Raw genomic sequence first — 27503 nt, 5'->3', positions numbered from 1 at the left:
AGGGCGATCTATGCAACAATAAGGGACATCCCAATGAGTGAAAACCCGAGAGGGCGCTCATTTGAAAATTTTGAGATAATAAAAGGAGAGTTAAAAAATCGCTGGGATCTGAAAACCGAAAAAAGGCGGGTCCTGGTAACAGTAGTTATATCTTCAGCAATTACAAAAATAATGTATAATTGGCTAAGCATTTCTGTTGTTTGTAAATAAATAAAGGCATGAATATATTTGATGAAAATGCACCAGGAGGGCGAAAGTATAACCACCGAAGTCCTTGCGCCTCTGGCAAGTCAGATCCAGGAATCGATAAAGGTACGCCAAGCCGGCTCCAGCCCAATCGTATGAGGACACCGCATCTAAGTCACGGAAGGCCTGGATGAGACCTGCATGTATGGTCCCGCTCTTGGTGCGGAAAACCGTCTCGCCCAAGGCATACAGGAGAAAACTACGAGTGGCCCGGTCAGCATCGTCTCGATCACAAAAGTCTCGACGACTCAACAAGCTGTAGGTGGTGATAAACTTCGCCGGTGTAGACCCGGCACCTGTGAAGACTCCGGGGCCAATCAATGCGGCCAACTCATCAGGGTCGACCCTGGGACGCACCATATCGTAGCAAAGAGGGACCGGAGTACCACTGCCTCGTAGTCCGGTCAGTAGGAAGAAGTCGTGAGGCGAGATCGTCATCTCTCCAAACGGAAGGTGAAAGGTGTGAGTCGAATCCACCCACCTCTCACAAAGGGCGCGCAACCCGCACTTGTCGCACACACCGTTGGCACGAGGCAGCGCCAGAATAAAAGGCTCGAAACCCAACCCTCGTACGCGGGCTCTGACCGCCGTCGGAAGCAAAGCATACCAGGAGTGGATGCCCTCGGTAGATCCAGAAACACCAATAGTCTAGAAGAAATGGTACAAGTGAGAGATGGACTAAGCTTAAGTCATTCAGTTTACCTAGTCGTTCTTTAAATTTCGTCTAAATTTAACCTAGCAAGTTCTCGTGGTTAAGATAGTCATTCTCTAGAGTTTCGTCCATAGGGTCATTCGTTTAGGGTTTAATTCGATTCATTATTTTTTGGGGTTCCACTCTCTCGCGTGCTTGCGGAGAGCTTAGGCCTATACAAGTTTCTAAGGATGGCTTAGCATTATTCACATTTTTACTATTCACGTGCATTATTCACGTTTTTACTATTCACATTTTTACTATTCACATTTTTACTATTCACGTGCACTATTCACATTTTCACTATTCACGTGTACTATTCACGTTTTTACTGTTGGCATGCATTGTTCGCATTTTTACTATTCACATGTATATAGTTCACATTCTTTCCAAAAATCGTAAAGTACTGCTCACATGCATAAGAGTTCGTGTTTTCTAACTAAAAGGCCTATAACCAATTTTAAAGGTTAGCATGTGAATAACGTTCAAATGGGGTTGCTAAAGCCTAGAAATCTTGACAAGTAAGAAATAAGGAGGTACTTACCCGATTAATGTTGGTCCGACTAAGGTGAGAATCAGGGTTCTGGAAAGGAACCACTCTAGCCAAGTCCTCGAAATCCGCCTCCATAACCTTCGTGCCATCGTATCTACTCGACCCCATCACGAGAATACTCTAATGTTAGTGAGAGAGAGAGAAAGAAGGGAGAGAAGGTGTGGGGTTGGAAATGAACCCCACCACCCTTTTATAAGGAAAGAGAATGGCATTTTCGTAATAAGCGAAAAAGATACGACGTGACATAAAGGTAAAAAGTAAATAATTAATTACCAGGTGCACAGACCTCCGATTTGCAGTCCGTTTCAGCCTGCGTTTCTGCCAGGTGGTGACCAATACCCCAAGGAAGTGACTCCAGATGACAGCTAAAATTTACAGAACAGTGGCACCAGTCAAAATACAGACAACAGTCAACAGAAAAATAATTTTAGTCTAAAAAGTTCCAGACGAAAGGATAAGGACCTTCCTACCAACAACTCAAATACACGAGACAGTAGCTCCAGTAAAAAATGCAGACGTCAGTGTCTTAAAATTCAGAATTGCTAGAGAGAGCCATTTTACCTGCGGTCGATTTAGAGACCAGAGTTGCTATAAAGAGCCATTTTACCCACGGTCGATGACCGAGGTTGCTATTAAGAGCCATTTCACCTACGGTCGATGACCGAGGTTGCTAAAGACAGCCATTTTACCTACGGTCGATGACCGAGGTTGCTATAGAGAGCCATTTTTACCACGGTCGATGATCGAGGTTGCTATTGAGAGCCATTTTACCTACGGTCGATGGCCGAGGTTGCTATAGAGAGCCATTTTACCCGCGGTCGATGACCGAGGTTTCTATTGAGAGCCATTTCACCTACGGATGATGACCGAGGTTGCTATAGAGAGCCATTTTACCTACGTTCGATGACCGAGATTGCTATTGAGAGCCATTTTACCCACGGTCGATGACCAGGGTTGCTAGAGAGAGCCATTTTACCACGGTCGATGACCGAGGTTGCTATTGAGAGCCATTTTACCACGGTCGATGACCGAGGTTGCTATTGAGAGCCATTTTACCACGGTCGATGACCGAGGTTGCTAGAGAGAACCATTTTACCTACGGTCGATGACCGAGTTGCTATAGAGAGCCATTTTACCTACGGTCGATGACCGAGGTTGCTAGAGAGAGCCATTTTACCCGCGGTCGATGACTAGGGTCGCTAGAAAGAGCCATTTACCTGCGGTCGACTTAGACTAGGGTCCCCAGGAGGAGCGTCCGCCGGCAACCGATTCAAAGGCAAGGACGGGAAAGACAAGGTGAAGATCGAAGACAAGGAAGGAGCGTGCGACGCGGAGATCAGGTATTCCTCCTCCTACTCTATATGTGTCTTTTACTTTAACATATTTCCATTGCATGTGCTGCGTTAGCGAAAAATGTTTTCAAAACACACACATCACTGTCAAGATAGAAAAGTAGGGGCAATTGTAGACACCGAGTCGGAGGACCTATGACGAAAACCCACGACAAACGGCTAAAGCGGTTGATTCCATTAATTAGGAAATTTAAAAATCAAGGGAAAACTAGGAGAGCCGGCATGTGATAGCCCCGCTAACAAATTCAGCGTCTCCTGAGTAAGGTCGGGCATGTTCATCGTCGTATCGATGTATGAAAAGGCCCCGAAAGTCGGGCATTGGCCGATGAATGACCAATGTCGCTCCCGGTGATAATCGTCGTTCCGTAAATAACAGCGCGCGACACGTCGAATGCCCACCCGACGGGCCGGGTGTCGAAAGTCGCCCGTCGAACGAGGGGCGTCGCTCGTCGAACGTTGGGCGCAGCCCGAGGCACGTTGGCGTCGCCCGACGTTCGATGGGCGGACGCCCCACGACGTCGGGCGAACGCCCAACGCTCGTTGGGCAGACGCCCGACGGGGTTGGGCGAACGCCCGACGGCTGTTGGGCGCGCACGCCCAACAGCAGTTGGGTGTTCGCCCAACCAAAGTTGGGCGTTCGCCCAACTTAAGTTGGGCGTTCGCCCAACTAGTTTGGGCATCGCCCAATTCCCGTCGGGTGACGTCCAAATCTTCTTGGGATCCGTGCCTATAAAAGGCACGGATCCCCATGCATTTAGAGGGAGAGGATTTTTTGGGACTCTCTCACTCTAAAACATTTTTTAGAGAGAGAAAGTAATTTTTTTGGGAAAAATATTTTTTTTCCCTAAAAATTCCGAATTTCCTAAAAGTTAAATATTTTACCAAAACATCAAAAACACCGAAAATTCATAATTCGTGGAATCAACCGGCACCAGCTGTTAATACCGATCTTGAGGTATTATCCGAGGACTAGACTCGTTTTTATTTATTTATTTATTTTATTCTATTCTATTCATTTATTTATTTTTAGGATATAGTTTTATTTGTTTATTTAGTTATTTATTTATCACGTTTATTTACTTTTCCGCGTTTATTTAATTCCCATCTCGTATTAAACAAATGTTTTTGTTTTGAATAAAAAAAACCTCGTTTTGACACCCCAACACGAACCGTGACCCGATTTGAGGGTAGTTCGGGATCAAAACGTTGTAATTATAAATTCTAAAAATATTTCCAAATAACGTTTTGAAAAAAAACATCGTTTTAGGAGTCTCCGTTATAGACTATGATCCAATTTGGGTAGTTCGGAGGTCCAAAACGATAGAATAGATCTAATCTAAAGTGTTTGAATAAATCTGGAAAGTATAGGGACTGATGTTGATATTCTGCCTTTTCTGTCACTAACAGCAGATTAGCGACGGATTTGCCGTCGCTAATCTGCTGGAATCCAAAAATTATCCTTTTAAACCCATTTTCTCAACTTTTTGGCATTTGATTCTTGTATATATAAGTATATAATTATGTACTATATTTATGAAAATTATTTTTGGGTCCTATAACTATTAATTATGTATTATATAGCTATTTATTTCATGTTGAAATTTAATTCGTTTGGATTTAATTTTATAAAGTAATATATGTGTATATATATAGTTTTTGGATTATTTGGGTTATATTAGCTATTATTAGGTGAAACCATTTTGGGATAAATGATATTCTCTTATTTTGGAGTTTTGCCCATTATTTTTACATAGCTTTAACTAGGATAAAGAATGTATTATATTTAGTATTTCCTATTTTCATTATTATACATATACTTAATAATGTAATATAGTATCTTTTATTTGTTTTCTTTAAATCTATAGATATATCATTATTTTTAGTTAAAATATATATATATATATATATATATATATATATATATATATATATATATATATATATTCTTTTTCTTATTCTTTTGACATTTATGGGTATATATTTTAAATGGGTTTTACTTAGTGAATTTTGATTTAATTGGTTCATTATTGTGATTATGTTTAAGTGAGGAGTAAATTGAGTGAAAAAGGGGAAAATAAACCACAAAAAGATATTTTAACTTAATTATTCAACCTAATGGTTTCTAGAGGTTCCTAATGTAATTAAAAAGTTTCTTTCTAATTCTTTATCGTTTTCAAACGACTCCTCAAATGTCATGTTTTAAAACCTTAATTCGTTCCAACGACGGATTAAGCAAACCTTGTAATTAAAATTGTTTTTTTATTGTAAATAATGGAGTTTTGAATCGTTTTCTCAATTAAAAGGTTTTGTACAAAAATAAATGGACTTATATGCTTAATCACGTTTTTGGTTAAAATTTTTCATTTCACATCTTCAAACACTCGAGCCGTTCCAACGGCGATTCGAGTGGATATCATAACGGGGTTTTGAAATGTACCTAAATCGTTCCAACGGCGATGGGGGTACGAACCATGTAAATAAAAACTCGTTTTTGGGAATGAGATTAGCGTAGAAATAACATATAAATCGAAGCATAAATCACACTGTAAATAAATCAATTATTTCTTCTATCCCCCCTCTCTCCTATACGCTTTAAATTCATGCAAAATGGGTGATTCTTTAATAAAATGACTTTCAATAACATGCTCAAAACGGTTTTCAAAGCGAGAAAGAAAAGGTTTCAAATGAATTTTAAACTTAAAGAAATATACGATTAGTCCGTTATCGCCTAACACGCTAAGTAGGAGGCCGGTGGTTCATAACCGGGCGATGTTAGGGTGCCTAGTAGCCTTTCTCCGGAAAGGAGCTAGCCTTCTCAGCTCGTACCTAAGTTTCCTGAACCCTCACTGGTCTCCCGCAAGGGATCGGTGTTCATTTTCCCATTTGTGGGTGGCGACTCTCCCATACTCCGAGCTCCGGCCCTGCCGAGCAGCTTGATTCCGCGATTGGTTGCTTTCGGCGCCAATCACAGCATCTGTCGTCAACGGTGTCCACCCCCCGGTCCGCCCGGGCGAGGCCGCGACACCTACACTAATAGTATAAAAATTTTCGAAAAACGATGTTAGAGATGTCGGAAAAATGTATTTTAAAGAAAAGAAATAAAACATTTTTCTCTATCCTCTCTTTCATTTTATTTACCAATTTGCCACATTGCCCTTTTTAATTATCATCAAAACTACGTAGTTTTGTTATGTCACACAATAAGCTCATTGTCACAACTTAAGCCCTTGTCACGCTAGATTTCACCCTTATATATATATATATATATATATATTTTCTGGGCACTTTGTTTCTCGCCAGAAAACGCCCACCCGGATTTTGTTCACCGGAATTTTTTTTACTTTAACTTCAGGGATCTTAAAATGACCGTCTAATTTAGACGAGTCTAATAGTATAAAATTTTTCAAAAAACAAGGTTAGAAATGTCGGAAAAATGTATATTAAAGAAAAGAAATAAAACATTTTTCTGTTGGAACAAATGGTACACTGATTTGGAACAAATGTACACAGATTTGGAACAATGTAAGTATGACAAAAAACGTGCCCAAAAAATTATCAAAAAATTCAAAAACATGTAAAACATCATTTTAAGAAACTTTAATTTTTGGCTCAAAGCGAAATTCATTACAGTTTTGACCCAATAAATTGTTGAAGCATGTAAAATGGATAAAATTAAGGAATAAATTTTATTGGGACTAAACCGTAAGAAATCCCACTTCGATCCAAGAATTAAAGTTTCTTAGAATAATGTTTTACATTTTTTGAAATTTTTTTAGAATTTTCTGGGTATTTGTTTCTTGTCAGAAAACGCCCACTCGGATTCCGTTCACCGGAATTTTTTTTACTTAAATTTCAGGGATCTTAAAATGACTGTCTAATTTAGACAACTCTAATAGTATACAATTTTTCGAAAAACGAGGTTAGAAATGTCAGAAAAATATATTTTAAAGAAAAGAAATAAAACAATTTTCTGTTGGAACAATATAAGTATTATGTTGGAACAAATGGTACATTGATTTGGAACAACGTAAGTAGGACAAAAAACATGTCCAGAAAATTATCAAAAAATTCCAAAACATGTAAAACATTATTTTAAGAAACTTTAATTCTTGGCTCAAATCGAGATTCCTTACAGTTTTTACCCAACAAATTGTTGAAGTATGTAAAATGGATAAAATTAAGGAAAAGGTTTTATTGGGACTAAACCATAAGAAATCTCGCTTCGACCCAAGAATTAAAGTTTCTTAGAATAATGTTTTACATTTTCCGGAATTTTTTGAGAATTTTCTGAACACTTTTTTACTTGCCAGAAAACGCCCACCCGGATTCCGTTCACCGGAATTTTTTTTACTTGAGCTTCATGGATCTTAAAATGACTGTTTAATTAAAACGAGTCCAACGGTATAAAATTTTTTAAAAAACGAGGTTGGAAAAATTGGGAAAATGCATTTTAAAGAAAAAATAAAATAATTTTCTCTTTCCTTTTATTTACAAATTTGTCACCTCCTTTTGGTTAATTACAAAATTGGTCATTGTCACACAATAAGGCTTGTCACACCATAAGAAATGTGTCACACCAGTTCTCATATATATATATATATATATATATATATAACCTTTCAATCAATCAACTAGAAGTTATTTCTTCTGAAAAAAATATCTATAGTTAATTGTTTTTTCTTTCCACCTAAACCAAAATGAACAACATCCTTAACTTTTTGTAGTGAAAACACAACTTCTGGTATATTTTGCTTATGTTGTAGCAAGTATTTGTTTAAGGTGATCATTGCTTGAAATGTCTCTTTTGATGATACATTTGCGACAACACAACTATCATCTGCATCTGGATCATTTCCATTATCATTGTTCATTATTGACTGGATAATTTCTTCGTCATCATCATCATTGTTCATTATTGACGATACGATGTATGCATTTTACAGTGAAAAATTATCTATAAAATAATAAATATTGATTTATCGATAAATGAATAATTTATTCATTTATCGATAAATAAATAATCACGCTTAATGAATATTTTTTTCTAATCCCAAGGATATGCATTTATCGAGGTTTTACTGTATTACATTTGACCAAATTTCCAAATTAATTAGTGTACTTAATTCGAATAATAATATTTATTTAACGTTAGAATTCATTTAAATATACATTTAACTTTAATTTTTTTAGGGTTAAGGTGCAAAAATACCCCTAACATTTTGGATCAGGAGCAATTTTACTTCTAACGTTTAAAATTGTGCAATTTTACCCATAATGTTTGTAGCCAAGAACAATTTTACCCTTAACATTGATATTTTGGGTCAATTTGAGAAATAATTCATCAAACTGTCCACTCGTTCATGAATCTTGTTATCTACACTTCATACGTGCATCATTTTATCAGTAACAAATCACCAACATCTTTTGTACGAATTAGACAAAAAAAAATTCACCGAATTTATAAATATTAATCTCCAATTCTATTATTAAATTACAAATAACATGAAATCTTTTTTTTAAACGAATTAATATGCAATTGGTGCAAAATAAGAAACAAAAATATATTTCTTTATTAAAAAAAAGGAAACAAAAATATTTATATTTTATAGTCTGAAATTGACCCAAATTATCAATGTTAGGGGTAAAATTGCTCTTGGCTACAAATGTTAGGGGTAAAATTGCACCATTTTAGATGTTAGAGGTAAAATTGCTCCTAATCCAAAACGTTAGAGGTATTTTTGCACCTTAATCTTTTTTTAATATTTTTTAAACTTTTTTGAAATATTGCAAATTTAATTTTTGTTAACATTAAATTTTATAATAAAATAAAAAATTTATATTTCTACAAAATATAATCGATATTATATTATAAAATAAAATTTATATTTGCTAGATAAAAATAAATAAATTATATTTACAATGTTAAATATTTCAGATACATAATATTAAAGACTCAAATTTAAATGGATTTGAGACTTTCAAATAGGCGCATCCTTTATGGATCCAGAAGCCTCTCACCCTCCATACCGACTTACATCCACCACATTATCTAAGGGCAGGAATGTAATCTCCCCCTTTTAAAACCCCTATAAAAAAGATTTTTAATCTCTTTTTAGGACAGATTTCACATTTCATTACAGTACTTTTTTCTGACAGTCTTACTGACTTTAACATGGAGGACCATCCCAACACAGGTCAACCTCTGAAGACTAAGTCAATGATCGAACACTTAGGTCAGATTTAACACAAAGGCAACCACTAACAGTAGGGCCTCCGAGAATCATAATGTAGAAAGCGAGTTTGCCAAGCCAACAACAGATGAATCATGAGAGGTGTTATTTCAAAGTTTCCTCGATAAAAAAAGTCTTTGAATGTGTGGTAGACTATCAAATACCTTTCCATACTCATTTGTCCCAAAGAGTAATAAACACATCGTCCCCCCCCCCCCCCCCCCTCCCTCATTGGAAGACACCCTGACTACCTCACTACACCAGATTGTGAGACCATAATAAGCACTGTGTTGCCTTCATGGGTATTATGAACTTATATACCAAGGATGATGCAGTCACGTGTAAGATATTTCCAACTACTCTAGTAGGGAACTGCGAGATCAATTAGCACATTTAAGCACTTAAAGGACCTAATTATAGCCCAATTTGTTGGGCCAGTGTCATGGGAATTAGCACTAACTTGCATGATATCCGCGAAAAGATCACCAAGCTTTTGCGCGACTATTTAACTAGGTTCCATAAGATGGCATCCTCCATGAAAACACTTAACTTGGAAGTTGTCACTGATGCCATAGTAAAAGTTACCAACTGAGAAATGTTACAGCAACCCTCTTCACAATTTCAAGGAATTGATGGATATAGGCCAAATTCAGGTATGAGAAACACCATATAGACTGTGTGGAAAGCAACAGGGATAAGACTCGAAAGGAGTCACAACATAGAGAAAGAAAAGACTAGGTCGAGAAGGGAGCCAATGAAGATAGAGATGAGGGCAAGGGCTCCAGCTGGAGAAGGGTTGGTTAATAAAATCCTCTATGTTCTGAGTTCTGTGAGTAATTTTCGAAGACGAACGGGTTCCTCCTCACCTAGTTTAGGGCTATATATCCTTTCACTATTAGACTATAATAAATGATATTTAAATAACGGTTATCCGTCACCAAGAAAATGACGATTATCGCTAGGAAAACGTGCATCGAACGACGAACATTCAATTTTTTTTATCTCACATGTAATGATCTGAAATGCATCAATAGGGGGCATCTGTTACAGATCTACAATATTAAAGACCCAAGCCAAGTGAGCTTGAGATTCTCAAGAAGACTCGTCCCTATATGATCCAGAAACCCCTCATTCTCCACGGTGACTTACAACCACTGCCTTATCTAAGGGTAGTGGTTGTAATCTCACCCTTTTAGAACTCTTATAAAAATGTAATCTTCTTTCTCTTTGGGATAAATTTATGGGAAAATTACACAGAAATTCATCTTTTAAAAACTATCTACAATTATGTCAAGTCATAATTTTGAATTATGTCAAATTAGTAAAATCAGTAGTTTTAATATATTTTAAGGATTAGAATTTATAAATTAGAAGTCCAAATTATATTTTCTAGAGTTTATGATTTATGAATTGAGGCCTAGAATTTTTAAATTAGGATGTAAAATCATAATATATAGAAAATAATGATATATTAAGAATTAAGTTTGATAATATGATTTAATTGTAATTTTGTTAATTATGCTATTCATGTATTTGACCCTAAATTTATAGTATATTATATGCATTATATTTATTGAAGTGATAGTGTGTACAAAAATTTAATATATCAAATATTAAATTAATATACATTTTCAATAAAATAATAATAAAGATATAATATAATATAAAGACGGACCGAGTTGAGTTGGGTTCCAAAAAGAGGAAAAATTACATCAGATAATTATAATTACGAAGTGTATATTATACATCCGATCCATATTTAGTTAACATTTTTTTTGTTACTCCATTTTTAATTAACTGATTATTATTTAAGAAAACTAATCATAATTTTTTTATTTTTTAATATAAAATATATTAGCTGGACGGGCTGAATTGAGCGTGGGAATTAGCTCCCTTAATCATGCCTAACCCCACTCGAGTCCAATGCTAATATAGTACAGATTGGGCCAAAATTGAACAAACTATTTACATATTAAACCTGATTAGATCCGGCCCAATCCATAAACAAGTCTAGTGTCAAATACTCGTAAATTTGTACTCATTGCATGCATTAGTGGTGTTTACCTCTAAGCTCCAACACATAAAATGGTGTGGATTGGAATTGTTGGTATTACAATTTATTATTAGGATAAGCTATTAAAATAGGCCTAAATTTTTTGGAGAGTATCGATTTAAGCTCTACGTATAAAATAACATCAATGTAGGCTTAATGTTTACAAAAGAATACCAATTTAAGTTTTGATAACGGAACGTGACACATCATTCATATTACGCCGTTAAGTTCCGTTTTATCTCTCTACGTACAACTAACAGAACTTAACGGAATAATGTGAATGATGTGCCACGTTCCGTTATCGATTCCTAAATTAGTACTCTTTTGTAAACGTTAAGTATACATTAATACTATTTTGTAATATTATAACGCTATTCTAGTTTGATAACTATATTTATAACGCTAGAAGCGACATATTAATTTTCACCTATTCAGTGATTGACCAAGTAAATTTGATCAATCACCGTTAGATTAAAGCTTACTAAATCATATGGTAGAGATTAAAATCATCGTAAGGTTTAGATTCACACTTCCCAGATCTAATGGTGACTGATCAAATTAACTTGATCAGTCGCTGATCAGGTGAAAATTACCGCGAAACCACGTTACAATAAAATAATATTCTCTTGAAATATATAGTTTTTGTAATACTTGGGTATATATTTGTGAGTATTATTTTATGTTTAGATTTTATATTATATTATTTGTCGTATTATACTTTTGTATTTTTGACTTTCTTTTTATATTTGATAGATTTTTTTTTTTGGGATAAAATATTTGATAGATTATTAAATATACATTTCTGACTGAATCTAGATTTTATTTCTGTAGTATTTAATGTAGTCTATATTAAATAAATATTATTTTATATTAATAAATAATAAAATTAATATTATATTTTCATTCTATTTTAGACTTTAAATATTATTTACTAATTTAAATTAATTTATATTTTAGAATTCAAATTTATTGCTTTCAAAAAAAAAAGAATTCAAATTTATTAAATGTGGTATAACCTAATTATCGCAGGGATAAACTATACAAAATACGTCTATAGTTTTTGAGAAAATATCAATTTAGGCTTCACGTATAAAATAATATTAATATAGGTTTAGTGTTTAAAAATGGACTTGGATAACGGAATGTAATACGTCGTTCATGTTATCCCGTTAAGTTCTAATTTTTCTCTCCATATACAATTGACAGAACTTAACAGAGTAATATAAATAATGTATCACGTTCCGTCATCAAAACCTGAATTGATACATTCTAAACGCCTATATTAATAGGCCCCAAAAAATGAAAAGCCTATTTTATTACCTTAACTTATGATATATTATTGTGAATAATTTGTTAAAATTTTATAATAATCATTATCAATCAATTATTTTTAGTTTCCATAACACTGAAACTGAAAAGACCATTTACCCCTCAACTTTTCGTCAACAAAAGAAGAGAACAATATACGTATGGCATTGTAGCAAAATAATAAAATATCTCTCTGTCTCTTTGGATTTGGAAGCTCATGAAGCAGCCAAGAGAAAAATAAATAAATTTAAATAAATAAATAAAACCTGTTTCTCTCCATTTTCGCTCCGGAAAAGTGATTTTGCTGTGCAGTGGAGGCTTGAAAGCGATGGCATTTCCTTCCATAAATTAAGACAGCCTACCATAAATTGCTTTCCTTGCCTCAGGAAATCTCAAGGGTTTTTACACACTCCTTCTTTGGTATATTCAATACTAAACACCTGAAATTCTTTTCCCTTTCTTCTTCTGTTTACGATTTCGGTGTTTGGTTGAATGCTCTGTTAAGGTATGTATGTATATCGTTTTGTGTTCCTCCCTGATTCTTCCTTCTATTTTTTTTTTATATGGAAGAGTTTGAAACTATGAACCTTTGATGCGTTTTTGCCTTCAAATTTTGTGTTTATCTTAATGATTTGCATTTTCGCGATTTCAATTACTTTTACGTTTAGATTAGTGACCTAGATTCACTTTTTTAGGTATAGACCAGTTTGATTTGGTAATTCTCTTATCGGCAGTACCAGAATGCTCCAATTTTGTGAATTCTGTTTGGCTAGATCATTAGTTCTAATTTAAAAAAAAAAATATGTATGTTGTTTTTGATCAAGGAATCGTATCTCTAAGCTCCTATATCTGTTCTTGTGTTGAACCTGCTATTTCAGTGGAAGATAGTTTAGCTCATTTCTTGGTTTATTCATTCCTGATGAATATTCTGGCATGATTTTATCTGATGTTTGATTTCATAGGTTAAACTAGTGAACGAGATTTGGCATTCATCACACAATGTTTCACCGTTGGAGTAATTCCAGTAAGGATAAGGCGAAGGACAATGAATCAAAGGTAAAATAATTACTGGAAGTTTCTTTAAGAATATTGTGATTATTTGGATCCTGACGAGCTCAATATTTATGTTTCAATGCATATGTTTGGGTCAACTATATATATGCTTACTTAATTTCACCTGTTAACCTAGGTCACTGAGCTTCGAAATGCTCTTGGAGCATTATCTGATCGCAGTTTAAAGTATTGCTCTGATGCATGTTTGAGAAGATATTTGGAAGCTCGGAACTGGAATGTAGATAAATCAAAGAAAATGCTTGAAGAAACACTTAAGTGGAGATCAATATATAAGCCTGAAGAAATTCGCTGGGTAAGCTCAGTAGTGCTTTTCCTTGTATTTTCGTTTCTCTTTGTGCTTGGATGCAAAAAAATTCCTCACCATGAAAACATGCGTTGTATCAGCATGAAGTTGCTAGTGAAGGTGAGACTGGTAAAGCGTACACAGCAGGTTTTCGTGACAGACAAGGAAGGACTGTTCTTATACTAAGGCCAGGAAAGCAGGTACTGTTGGATAACTCACAGAAAAGAAGTAAATACCTTAACAGTTTCTGCAATTTGAAAATTCTTACTATACTATTGGCTGTCTACTGCAGAATACAAAATCGATGGACGATCAGCTCCGGCATTTGGTTTATCTCATAGAGAATGCTATTATGAACCTTCCAGAGGATCAAGAACAAATGTCATGGTTGATAGACTTCACTGGCTGGTCAATAAGCAACAGTGTACCTATTAAAACGGCTCGTGAATCTATTAGCATATTGCAAAACCACTATCCTGAGAGATTAGCAAGTGCAATTCTCTACAACCCCCCTCGCATTTTTGAAGCATTCTGGAAGGTTTGAGTTCTTCATTTAGTTGCAGTCTTGTTTTCGCGATCAAGATGTTCCTTGTTTATGGTACCTAAAAATGTGATTACATGTCTCATGGATTGCAGTAGTTTCCACGTTGATTTTCCCCCCTCCAATAAGCTATAGTAAATTAGATGATTAATCATAATTATAAAAGCAATCTTTTTCTTCTGTGGACTAAAATGCTCGAGAAAAGTAACATAACATTCGACCAACAGTGTCTACCTTTTTGGTTAGAATAGATCAGGCAACAGTTTTTAATTTCATTTGTTTAGATTCCATAGATTCAAAACAATCGTCTGACCTTATAGTAATGACATATATTCTGTTTCTTCGATGTAGATTGTCAAGTACTTCTTGGATGCCAAAACATTCCAAAAGGTGAAATTTATCTATCCAAACAACATTGATAGTGTAGAAATCATGAAAGCGCATTTCGACCAAGAAAATCTTCCAACTGTGTTTGGAGGGAAAGCCATATTGGAGTATAATCATGAAGAGTTCTCAAGAGTAATGTCTCAAGATGATATCAAAGCTACCTCATTTTGGGGATTGGACAATAAAAATCAACAAACAACCAATGGGCATCATGGAGCTGTGGTGGTTCCAGAGTCAATCGGCCTCGCGCCTTCTGTTACCTAGTTTCCCACCTTCTGGGAGTTATTGTAATGGAAGTAGAGATGAGCACTGCCCCAACTATCCTCACTCTTAAACGTTAGCCAGTAAGTGGATGGAATAATGAGGATGTTATATTAATTTTACTAACAAATAGCTGTCTGCAGTTTTACAATAATGGAATAAACTTCCAACTTCATTGTGTTATTCAAAGTCTGTTTTGTGTTTAATTTTATCTGCTCCTTAGACAATATAAAATTCAATAGTTATATCTCTTCTTCTCTCTTAGATTTTGTTTATGGAAGAAAGCATTATCATTTAACATAAATGAACTGTTTGTGTGTACACTAATCGGTGAATCCCAATATTTTTAATTTTCGTGGAAAATGGAGAAAGAGAATGAGGGTGAGATAGAGTAAAAAAAAATGCTTCAATATATGACCTGTTAATTGGCAGGCTTGATAAGAAAATTAACCCCCAATTAGAGGCAACTTCAGACCCCAATAGAACTGTTAACTGTTGAGACAAGATAACCCGTTAGACACGATCTATTTACACGAGTATGATTTGTGTAATAACACGATTAAAACACCGCAACTTTTGTGAATTGTAACAACTCTACCTCTAACCCGCCTCATGATTTATTTTCTTTATTATTCTCTTTATTAAGGTGTGCCAATGAGTGCCAATGTTAACACAGTGGGGGGAGTTTTTGCTGCCTTGGCTTCTCAAAAACTGAAAGAGATTTTCTTTCACAGTGAATACAAAGTTATTACGTATTTGCACATCAATGTAAAGGGTTTTTAATCCCTCTAGAATCCAACTGTTTCTTATACCTTTCTACTAAACATCACAACATATTAGAAAACACGAAACTGAATGACAGTCAGCTATACAGAGAAAGAACTCGAACTCACTCTTGTCAAAATCTCTTAGTCGAATATCAATTAGTAAACATTGAGAAAGTCAGCTGCCTTCAGATTTCAGGGGGAACCAAATATATAACTAACTCACAAAAGCCGTCTTTTGAAATTTCGAGTAGTTGATTGATACGTACGAACCAGCAAACCGACTCCTATACCGATTCCAAGACACATACCAAGGCCAATTCCTACACCAACCCTCACACCGGCATTAAACCATGACAGTTCGCCATCTTCGTCATCCATAGACTCTGTCCTCCTCCAGTACATGTTGCTATAATCTTCTTCACTTTCTGGTTTGTAACTTCTGTACTCTGCTATCTGCAAGTAAAAATCACAATACTCGTGAGCGAGACAGATCATATTAAAAAGAAAACAATTGTTTACATCTATAAGTAAAATAACTTCAAACAATAATTGCAGAGGAAGAGGTCATAATTCGGCGAATGGAACCTATAGGGGTAAATTACACCCATGGCCACTAAAAAAAGTCACTCAACTGTGTTTATTAACATAAAAGTCACTTAACTTTGACTTCACGAACAATATGACCACTTATGGAAGTAAACAACCTCGAAATGATCGTTGACAACCTCAAAATGAAAAAAATCACTTTTTCTCTCCTAACCACACCATACTTAAATGACCTTAAAAACAAAAAGTTCAAGAATTATCATTTTCATTAGCTCTATAATTAAAGATTACCCGTTATTTGAGTGGTTAAGGTTGAATGACTTTTATGTTAACGAATGCAAAGTTTTAGGTTTATAATTTTAGTAAGAGCAAAGTTGAGTGGTCATGGGTGTAATTTACCCGAACTTATAAAGGCACGAGGATGAGGTGTAGAAGGTTGCAAGTTCATCTCTATAATCACAGGCAGTCCCCACTTCCCAAGCATTAATTATGAATAACAGCAAACAATAATGGAAAATTATTGTTTTTGGTTGATGGTTCCCAACGACCCACAAATGTTAGCTTTTCTTTCCCCACAATTTTACAGATAAAATCAGCTCAACTGATATTGTTCCATAAAGAAAAACTATTATTTGACAGCCATGTTGTCATTAGTCCTGATGACTTCTAAAAGACCCATACCTACAACCCCACCCCATTCAACAGAAAGAAACAAATTCATGGACAAGACACACACACGCACACACATATATATAAAATAAAGGGCATTCACAATCAGCTACGTGCCACATAATGTGCACACACAAACTTTACAAAAAATCTTCAGGTAAATCATGCATTCTAGGACAGGTAATTCATTCTAAAATAACAGCAACAGAACAATTATGGGATTTAATTTAAGCCTATGAATCATGATTGTCGTCAAGTCTTCCTCAGAATTACATCTTAGGTGCAATTATTGACTGGCAATAGCATAACTTAACTAGAATAATCAGACATTCATCTAATACATCAATTGACGAGCTTATGGTAACACAATGCAAATCCCAACATGCAAATGGTACATCAACTCTATGTAGGGGTGGCAATTTCTGATACGAAAATACGATTTACAGAGACAACCCGACTAACACGACATGATTGACACGAAAATCATTTTTCTATCATTTATAAGATATAAAACCATATGGAACATATATATGAGATAACACGATTCTGACACGAAACACAAAATTGTCACCTATGATGTAATTCTGAGGAAGACTTGACGACAATATGTAGCTCCTCCTAGGCCACATATGTTACAGATGTAGCAACATAGCTGACTATCATATCAATATGTAGGATCAACAACAACAAAGCCTTATTCCCGAAATGATTCAGGATCGGCTAACATGAACCGTCATACAAAACCGTGAAATCAAAAAATCGAGCAAGAAAACTATATCATACAGTTGATACATGTTTAGGATTAGTGTAGTATGACAACATTCAGTTGTGCAGTGGAAAATTTATTTGGTGCAAGGGCTGAGCTGATAATTTTGAATTCTCTTTCTGTAATAGGGCTAAAATTTAACGAAAATCAAAAGTACAAGAGCTGAATTTCCAAGGGCTCAAAGTCAAATTTTGGAAGCATAGGGGCCAAAAATATCCTCATGCCCCAACTTTTATGTCAACGAATTTCAAAGGAAAACACCCTTACTACACTAAATATCACTATTAATTTCTAAATCAAATCACAGTAATGAGCAAACTCTGCAACAACCAACTGTGAGGTTTGAAAAAGATAATGCAGGAAAGCTGGAGCCAGCAACAAAATGCCCACCAGATGGTGGCTTGTGGGGACACAAAACCTCCCCCATACCGTCAGGATATGCCAGGTGTAAAATCTTGAAACAGTCCAACAAAAAATGAGGGGAAAAAAAGTGTAACCTCATCACTTGAAAACTGTGCCTGCCCATACCATGTCACGTATAGGATTAGGATAAGATGCTATTTGCCATTCTAAGTAACAAGCATGGGATTTTAGTTACAAGAAACATGTTTGAAGACAGGAGGCATATACGAAACCCTAACAAAAAAGGGAAATCAGAAAGCAAATAGAATTTCTCTACATAACGTAAATTCTAAAGAGGGGCACAAAAATAACTAATCACTCAAAGACCATATACATCAAAGGTTGAAACTAACTAATAACGTATGAAAAGATATGTATAACAGCCAAATTCTAAAATGTATACCTGTGTATCATGTTTTGGTGAAACATTTTTCAGAGGTTCAGTTGTCTCATACTCTGGGATGGTATCCAACATGCCCTTTCTTATATGCTTCTTTCGATAACTAAGCTGCAATGTCTTGGTTAATATAATGGGAGTACCTGAGAAGCAACCCGCAACATAAACCTCAATCGTTGGTAACTCAGTACCAACAATGTGTTTCCCTTTCAAGAAGCCAGTGCAAGCCGTCATTGCTGATTCACAATTCATATTCCACCGTTTGTCATTGCTCTTCGACTCCCCAATAGAACCGTTGCCATTAGACATCTCCAAAACTCCAGACAGAATGAGATCTTCTTTGTCGAAAACCTCAAATTTGATACTCCCTGTGGTTCTAATACTATCTGTACTAACAAATGTAGCTTCTTCAGATTTCTTATCGACTCTATCCCTTCTGAGAAGGGAAGAAACACCATCCGAATACATGCTACTTCTTGCACCATTAATTTCCAAAAAGGTATCCGGGCTCAAGGGTATATGGTTGAGATTGAGAAATTCTGGGGTAGAAGCCTCAACCTGGAAATTACTAATTCTAACATAAAATACTCTCAAATCAAACCAGGGTGAGGAGAATTTAAGGCAGGGATGAAATGGAGAATATCTAATGATCTGGAGATTGGAATTTGCAGCTTCTTCATTGCTAGATGTTTCATAAGGATCCTCCATGATGAACCAAGATCTTAAGTCTCACTGAAATCCTCCAAATTTGAATGGACTGGTAACATCTAGAAAATCATTCAAAGATCAATCTAAATAGCATTATCTTAAAACAATATATAGCAAAGAATTAAAAGAGGAAAACGAAAAAAAAGAAACACAGATTAACTGAATGGTCGTAGACATATCCAAGCAAACATAAATTAGAAACCTAACATTTAGGAAACAGAACTCCTTGAAATATGGAAACGAGTGAAGAATAAATCACAGAAAATTGTGACCCAATCATTTAGGTTGCTCGAAGACCAATGGAAGGTTAATGAAAAGCTTAAATACTCACCTAGTACTTATTTACAAATCAAAACCAAACATCAGACTCCATAAATCACAATTCGAGAATCATTAAGAAAAAAAAAATCAAAGAATCGCCAAATATAGGAAAAGAAAATCTATATTTAGTTATTCCGGAATCAATCTGTTACAGAATCAAGCGAGCTTTCTGATAAAGAGTTAGAGAACAGATTACAGTTCAAAAATTAGGAAGAAAGACGCCGGATTATGAAAAAAGAAACAAAAAACAGAGGATCAAATCGGTTTCTGACATCGAAAGAGAGAAACTCACCATTAGAATCGTATGAAGTAACGCATAGCTATTTTCAGAGCATTCAATTCAAAAAACGACGGAAAAAAGAGGAATCAAAGTGCCGAGCAGTATCATATATATGAATTTACAAATCAGAGAGAAGCAGACAAAAAACAGTTGTAATAGCGAAGCAGAAAAGAGAAAAGAAATTGAAGATGGGAGATTCTAACCAGGAAAAAGTTGCAGGCATAGGATGAGAAAGAGTGGTAACCCATATAGCGATATTAGAGACAATGGTAGAGTTGTGCAGGACAAAGCAGTCGCTTTCGAGCGTTATTTAGATCACACCCGTAAATGAGTATTTCGTGGATTACAAATGTTAGACAAATAATTTTGGGTCTACACTTATAATTATAGGGGTTGCAACGGCTACCCGCTGGATCTCCATAGGGATTGGGAGTGTGAGTCACTAGTTGGGAGTGTGATTTGGATGGGGCTGAACTTATCTAACATATTGATAACTTGTCGAAAAAAATGGATCAGAATCCCTTTTTTGTGAGGTGTCGTTAGTCAGTGTGATATTTGATAAGAAACAGCTAATGGTAAGAGTTGGGAGAAAGTTAGCCAACATATATGAAACATACCTAAGTTAGGGTACTTGTATGTTCTTTTGTAACCTATGAGTATTAAAGATGTTCGAAATTGAACAGTCATGTCATTACTCATCTTTAATTGCTATTGATTTTAAATATATTCACTCCTTTTTAAAGAAAATATAAAGGCGTCGTTTAATCTTTCTTGAAACTGTCAAGATGAGTTACTATGATAGATATACTTCAGTTGACGAATCTCCCTATCCAGACTACTTCTGTTGTATCTTACTTAGATGACGTATCTTCCAAGATTCAATCCAAGTGTAGTGGCATAGTGTTGTAGGCTCATTCTCTTCCTATGTTTTTACACATTTGCCCCGAAGATAGATCAAGCCTCTATTAATGGTCATTAACAATGCATTGGTTATCATTAATCATACATTAATTGTCATTAATCCTTATTCTAGAAGGAATAAATGTTTGTTATTATTCGTATTTCATTATCATTATTCATCCTTCTAGAAGGAATAGATCCGGATGTTATCGCACATATATATTTTAATAATAAAATTAAAATTTATACTTATAAATAAATATTTAATAATTAATATTAAAAGTGAAACACGGTGGACAGACCTGTGCTATTTTAGTGAAACCCAAATCCGCTCTAAATATAAGCGGCCTTTGGAGGATCTGGATTGAGTGAGGCCTAAAGTATTTTCCTTTGTCCAAATTAAACTCATGGACGCAGGTTTGGGCAAGTCGATCAGGTATCTAAGTGAAATGGAATTTTTTTTATCAGGATAAAGACTACGAGTATTATATTCACTATGGGAATCTACGTCGTATTCCATATAGATTCTAGTGTGAATGGTCGCTATATATATATATATATATATATATATATATATAGAGTATTATTGCATTATAAAATACAAAGAAAAGTAAAAAAAGTATTTGTGCTTTCATCTATTTGTAAGCATAGAGGTGCGATATTTTTTAATAAAATATGGCATGTACTTTACACAGTTAAGAAAAAATGAATTTGACTAATGATGTAAGTCTTCGATGACGTGACATGTTGAATTTGAAGATGTAATATATTGATCTTGATGATGTGCATAGGGCTGTAAATGAACAGAGCCGCTCATGAGCGGCTCGGCGATCGGCTCGATAAAAGCTCGGTTCGACTCGGTTCGATTTGTAAATGAGCCGCTCGTGAAAACAATTTACTGGCTCGGTTCATAAATGAGCCAAGCTTGAGCAGGCCGAAGCTCGGCTCGAAAGCTCGCGAGCAGGCTCGATTAGAACATTTATGAACAAATTTTTAGTTTTGTAGAAAACTATATAGTTTTGTGTTAGTTCACAAATATCTAAACTTAATATATTTCATTTGCTATTAGATGAGTTCGTTCACAAACATAATAAATGAGTAATAGACGAACTATTTCTAAGCATCTTGTTTATTTATTCACAAACTTTGCTTGTGAGCTTATTTATGTACACAATTAAAGAGCTATTTGCGAGTAAACTTCACAAATATAATTAACAATTGACTCACAAACAATTCATGGTTAGATAATTTTCTTAATGAACCAAGTCCAAAAGAGGATTTTGGGCTCGAAACAAGCTCGAAGCTCGGCTCAAGCTCATTGAGCAAGCCAAAGCTCGGCTCGTTAATTTTATAGCAAGCTCGGGCTCGAGCTCGTTACTTTTATAGCGAGCAGAGCTTGAACAGACCAAAACTCGGCTCGGCTCGGCTCGATTATAGCCCTAGATGTGCAATGTTCTAGAAATTGGTCCACACATGAATTTTTACACATTATCCCAATTTTTTCAAATCGGATGGTATAAATCGGTTTATCAATTTTTGGTTGTTTAGACGGATCTAAACTGCTCCAAGCAGACCCAAAAAAGCTCTAGATGGCCTTTAAAAAAAAAGGGATTCTTGAATATTATGTCAATTTTTTTCAATTTCAAATAAAATATTAAATAATCTAAAACTATTAAATGTTATTTTAAAAATTATTAATATTATTGTATTGAGACATTTTTATTTTTAAAGACATTATGTGAGAAATGTTAATATATATTTTTATCTTAAATCTAATATATTATTTTTTTATATAGTATAATTCATATTTTAATTGTTTTATATTATCATTTATTTAATAAAATTAAAAAAATACAAATTTGATTAATCTCTGGAAATCTTATCTGCCGAACGATGTCTTATGTTTTTTACAACCTCGATGACATAATTTATTAATTTGTTAACTTTATTAACATGACACAATAAAATTGTTACTTTTTATGTTATAACGTGTTCATTTGATGATATACTATATTAATTTGACGATAATATTTATCGATTTTTTTTAACCGTACAAAGCACATGCTCTTATTAAAAGAAAATTAAAAATTAAGTTTGAGCAACCATTCACATCTCATCTTGTAATATAGTACACCAAATATCTCTCTAACCAACCAAAACAGATTTTATATCAAGGGAAATCATCTCTAATTTTGTGCCCTCAGATTTCATGGTACCTGATCTCTTTTTGGGTTATACTTAGTTTAGATCTGTTAAAGAAAAGAGAAACCGACATTTGTTGTCTTAAATTAATAAATTATCTTATTTAAATTGAGAATCACGAGAGCATATTTCAATTCATGTTGAAAGAGATGTATTGTGCTCTATTTCCATGCCATGTGCTTCTTTCCCAATTCTCTTCACTTAAGTTGCCAAAATCATTACGTCCCCCCATTTTTAACAAAACCTTTCATCTCATCCACATGGCCGGTCCTGATATTTTAGGAGCTCGGAGAAAATTAGAAATAATGGACTTTTAATAAAAAAAATATTGTATTAAAAAATCAAAAAATAGAAATTTGGGCCAATTTTAGACCTAAAATATCATATTATTTGATCAATTTTTAGATCTAATGGGTATTATAACTAAATCTATAACAAAAAAATAGTATATATTTAACAAAATTAAAATTTTCGGACCCCTTCTAACCTTGGGCCCTGGACGGCCGCACCCGGGCCTATGCCCAACACCGGCCCTGCTCATCCACTCTCAAGGTTTATGGGCTTTGTATTATTTATAACTTAGTATGGTTTGTTGATTTGTTTTTGCTGATAGGCAGTAGATATTAGATGATTTTTTTTTTGTTAAAAATAATTGTTTCGAAATTTTATCAAATACTTTTTTATCTCATGTTTAAAATTAAAAAATAAAAAGCAGTTTCAAAAAATGGAAACAAAAAAACACTTATAATTTCTCATGCAATAACATTTATATAATATAATATATGATAATACAGTAGAATTGGATAAGAAATGGATTGCGGCAACTCAACTAAATTTTTTACCCAAATCATGTTATCTTGGGTATTAGTTAACCCTTTTAGGAAATCTTCCTCTTTATATCGAATTATTTTCGAGTCTTTGAAAACTTGTCTAAGTGTGATTTCTGAACTTTATCGACATCTTTTAGAAAATAATTTTCAAACTCTTTTGTGTCACAAACACAATTTATAACAAAGTGTAGAATTCTATATTTGAAAGAGATCCGGGCGTGTTGATTAGTGGATCCAGAAGGTTATGTTCTGGACTGATGTATGCGAGTGAACACCTGCAAAATTGAAGAAAGACTTGATCGGATCCCCTGCAAAGGATACTCTGATGCCCAAGTCAATTCTAGTTTAACGAGAGAAAGTAAATAAAGAAATTAGAGAGAGAAGCTCTGAAGCATGTAATGTAATGACATGTACCTTTTGTGAAAGGAATTAGATCTCTTTATATAGAGTGCAGACTCCTCTAGTCTAAATATGAGTAAACTTACTATGCATTTGATTAGGAAAAGGAACTGAGAAAGTCGGATTTCCTCATTGGTAAAATGTTATTTACGCGCTCAAGGATTCATGTTTAGGGAATGACTCCTCAAAACGAACTTACAAGAGAGAAGCTTCTAGAAGCGTGCTTTGAGACGTTAGACAAATGTAAGGGGAGGATCTAGATTTGCTCAAGACCATATCAAATATTCACTTATCTTATCAGAAGCCCCTTATAAGACGATTCTAGATTTCTAAGGCTAGACAATGTGTTTTCCTTTCCTAAGGCAACACGCCATTTCATTCTTTCGAGGTTCGTCTCATAAATGGAAATGCGACACGTGCCCTTATAAGGGTTCGTGAATACGAAACAATGTCCTTACCCATTATACAAGATGAGAGTTAAGCGAACTTTATTTCACTGTTTCTTAGAAATTTTCTCGAATCTTCATTTGTGATCAATATTCTTCTTCCATTTTTTAGAGAAGAAAGTAAGTTTCTTTTCTTCTTTATTCTTTCTTCGATTTTCTTCCATAGCTCCTGAAACGAAAGCGTCTACTTTTAAGTCCAAGAAATGACTCTAATGATTGAGGAGAATGCTTCCTATGTTACTTCGAAAAAGATAGGAGGATTGATCCTCCTATTGGTTTAAAGAGTAAGAATGTAGAGCTATGATAGATTCTAAAAGAGTTTATCGGCCGTCGATAAATTTCTTCGTTGTGTTCCTCATTCACATTGCCAATGGCTTCACCTACCTCCTCTTTAAGCTGCATGCCAATTTGTTCAACTATCTAGGCACTACCTAGCACAGGTTGACCCAAATGCTTGGATGGAGTTGGGTGAAATTATCATGTTGTCTTTGGGTGAGACGGTAGTTGTAGGTTGGTTGTAGGGATAGAGGACTTTCCAGATATATTAGAGATAAGGATCCTCTTGAAAACTTTAGATCTATTTGAACTTGAGGCTTTATTTTAGGGATCCGATAGTATTTTAGTCCATTTTATATAAATTTACTGCAATTAATCATTTTTTTAGTATGTGTGATTTGGTTAAATTTGACAAATAATATGAACTGGAAGGAGTTATTGACTACAAATTTCAAATTTTTGTGTATGGATGGACTAGCATTTATGTTGGCTGTTGGGGTTCAAGAGCTTTGCTATTGAAGATAAACTCGGAGTCTTGTGAATGAGTGCGTTTCTAGATTTTTTTCATAGCTCATTTCTAGATTTGGTACCACATTTAACTTAAAAGCAACCTAGGCCTCTGAAACCACTCTACTGTTGGTGGTTCCGGCTGCCATGTCTCTAGCAGATTGGGGGTTGAGGATTGACTTTCTAAATTTATTTGCTAAAAACAATTTGATTCATAAAGGTGTAAAATGAGATTGAAAAAAAAATCCAAAAATGTGTAGTTAATATATATATATATATATATAATGTTGCATACTCACAATCTTTTTAGGTGAGATTTTAACATCTAACTCACACTTGCATCTCAACAATTTGTTAGTTTCGGAACTTGAAACTAAAAAGATCTTCTTTTTGAAATCCATCTCTAGTATTTCAGTGGATGTCAAAAATTAAGTGTGTCAAAATTAATGTTTATAGGAGTTGAATTAGGAATCAAGGCTTAATTGAAGGTTTGGACCTGATTATGTGAGGAAGTTAGTATTTAATCTTCTTAAAGAATTAATTGGGCTAAAAGGCAAGAGTCCAAAGAGACGAGGATATATGGATAAAATGAGCACACAAAACCATAACTGTAATTAAGTTTTTAGAAGAAAAATATAGGTTAGAAAGATCTCACTTTTTTTTTTCCAGGTGAAATGGTAGGGTAAATAAGCAATCTAACGTGAGAATCGTGGTAAAGATCTCACTTTGTTTCATGAGAATGAGAATGCACATACCAGTCTTGATCACATGCACCTTAATGAACATGTAGAATTTGCTCTTTCACCATTAGATCTAGCCTTATTAGAATCATAAGATAGAGATTCAAAGCATCCCGAGACTTATATTTAATAAGTCTATATCTTACGGTGAATGAGCAAATTCACTTGCTCATTAAGGTGCATGTGAAAATTCCTGTGCACATAGATAGATCATGCCTCCAAATTGAAAAGATTCGCAAAATTCCACCAAATCTTTGTAAATAGCAAACTCTCAAGCCTAAAACGTGACAATCCAAGAAAATAGCCATGTACTTTTTGTTATTGAATCAATATATTTATATAATCAATTAAGATTGATTTTGGTAGTTAAGAGTCTCAAGTCGCTTAAATTAGATTTCGAGTTCGAGTTTTAATATACACAAAAAAACTTTAATTAGAAGAATATCCACCTAAAAGTTATCTGACGAGTCTCAAACCGAAAAAAATAAAAGTTAATTATTTATATTATTTTCATAGAATAAACTAAAAAATTCTTAAAGATGAATATGACAATATTTTAAAGAGTCCGGTGGACGTTAACATTCCAAGCTAATATTTTAGTAGTAGTAGCTATAAAAGACAAATTTAATGGTGTAACATACACAACGTTATAAAAACTTATAAATAAAAAATGTCACTTAACTGAAATCAACGCGTAACATTGTCAAAAACAAAGTAAGTATATAAGACACCTAAAGATTAATATTATTAGTTAATTTTTTTTCTAACTTTATAAAATACACGCTCTTTGGGAAAAAAATAAAGAAAAATCACAATCTATTACTTTGCAAATGGATAAAATAACATATTTTTTCTTACTTTTCCTTATTTTATAGAAATAAGGTGTAAATTTGCCGTTTAACATTTTGTAGAAAGTGGAGATTTACTCTTCACGTTTGAAATTATGGAATTTTACTTTTAATATTGTCAAACAAGTTCAATTTTGCTACTGTATAACCAAAAATTTGAACTGACTATTATATTGTCATTTAATTCGTTATTTTTTTTATCATATCAGACTTTTCAAATATCAATTATGTTTAAAATATTTATTATGTTACTAATACATTTACAAATAGATTTTCAAAATGACAATATTTAAGTTTTCTAGATACAAGCTAATCACAAAAAAACTATACAAAATACTTACCATGTTTTTTTTGAAAGAATGAAAGAATTATATATTAAGAATCTGCCTGAAGGCTGTCACACAAAAACGCGGGAGGTACATTCCACCATTCCCCACCCTCAGGCAAAGAATCAATGGCTCGTGCCAAAACATGAGCAACTTGATTCGCTGAGCGTTTTACCGAGCTAATGCTGCAATTC

At 34.3% G+C, this 27503-nt stretch overlaps 2 protein-coding genes across 4 annotated transcripts; one reads left to right on the top strand and one right to left on the bottom strand.

Moving 5' to 3' along the window:
• Positions 1-12624: 12624 nt before the first annotated feature.
• On the top strand, positions 12625-15243 carry LOC136201083 (uncharacterized). Of its 2 annotated transcripts, none has more exons than XM_065991643.1 (6): positions 12625-12853; positions 13396-13489; positions 13623-13799; positions 13892-13990; positions 14083-14328; positions 14683-15243. In XM_065991643.1, the coding sequence occupies exons 2-6, from the start codon at positions 13433-13435 to the stop codon at positions 14980-14982; spliced, it is 879 nt and encodes a 292-aa protein (XP_065847715.1). In that variant the 5' UTR covers positions 12625-12853; positions 13396-13432; the 3' UTR covers positions 14983-15243. The 2 variants fall into 2 exon arrangements, with proteins under 2 accessions (XP_065847715.1, XP_065847714.1); XM_065991642.1 differs by having other exon boundaries at positions 12626-12938.
• Positions 15244-15680: 437 nt separating this feature from the next.
• On the bottom strand, positions 15681-20201 carry LOC136200809 (uncharacterized protein At1g01500). Of its 2 annotated transcripts, none has more exons than XM_065991280.1 (3): positions 20039-20201; positions 18533-19293; positions 15681-16199 (listed from the first exon to the last, which is right to left on the bottom strand). In XM_065991280.1, exons 2-3 carry the CDS (start codon positions 19232-19234, stop codon positions 15966-15968), a joined length of 936 nt encoding a protein of 311 aa, XP_065847352.1. In that variant the 5' UTR covers positions 19235-19293; positions 20039-20201; the 3' UTR covers positions 15681-15965. The 2 variants fall into 2 exon arrangements, with proteins under 2 accessions (XP_065847352.1, XP_065847353.1); XM_065991281.1 differs by lacking the exon at positions 20039-20201 and adding an exon at positions 19848-20032.
• Between the last annotated feature and the right edge of the window lie 7302 nt (positions 20202-27503).

The sequence above is a fragment of the Euphorbia lathyris genome, chromosome 7 (genome assembly GCF_963576675.1).
Source record: "Euphorbia lathyris chromosome 7, ddEupLath1.1, whole genome shotgun sequence".
Lineage (NCBI taxonomy): Eukaryota > Viridiplantae > Streptophyta > Magnoliopsida > Malpighiales > Euphorbiaceae > Euphorbia > Euphorbia lathyris.
Note: the sequence above shows the minus strand (reverse complement) of the source record. Positions and strands in the feature narration are given on the sequence as shown.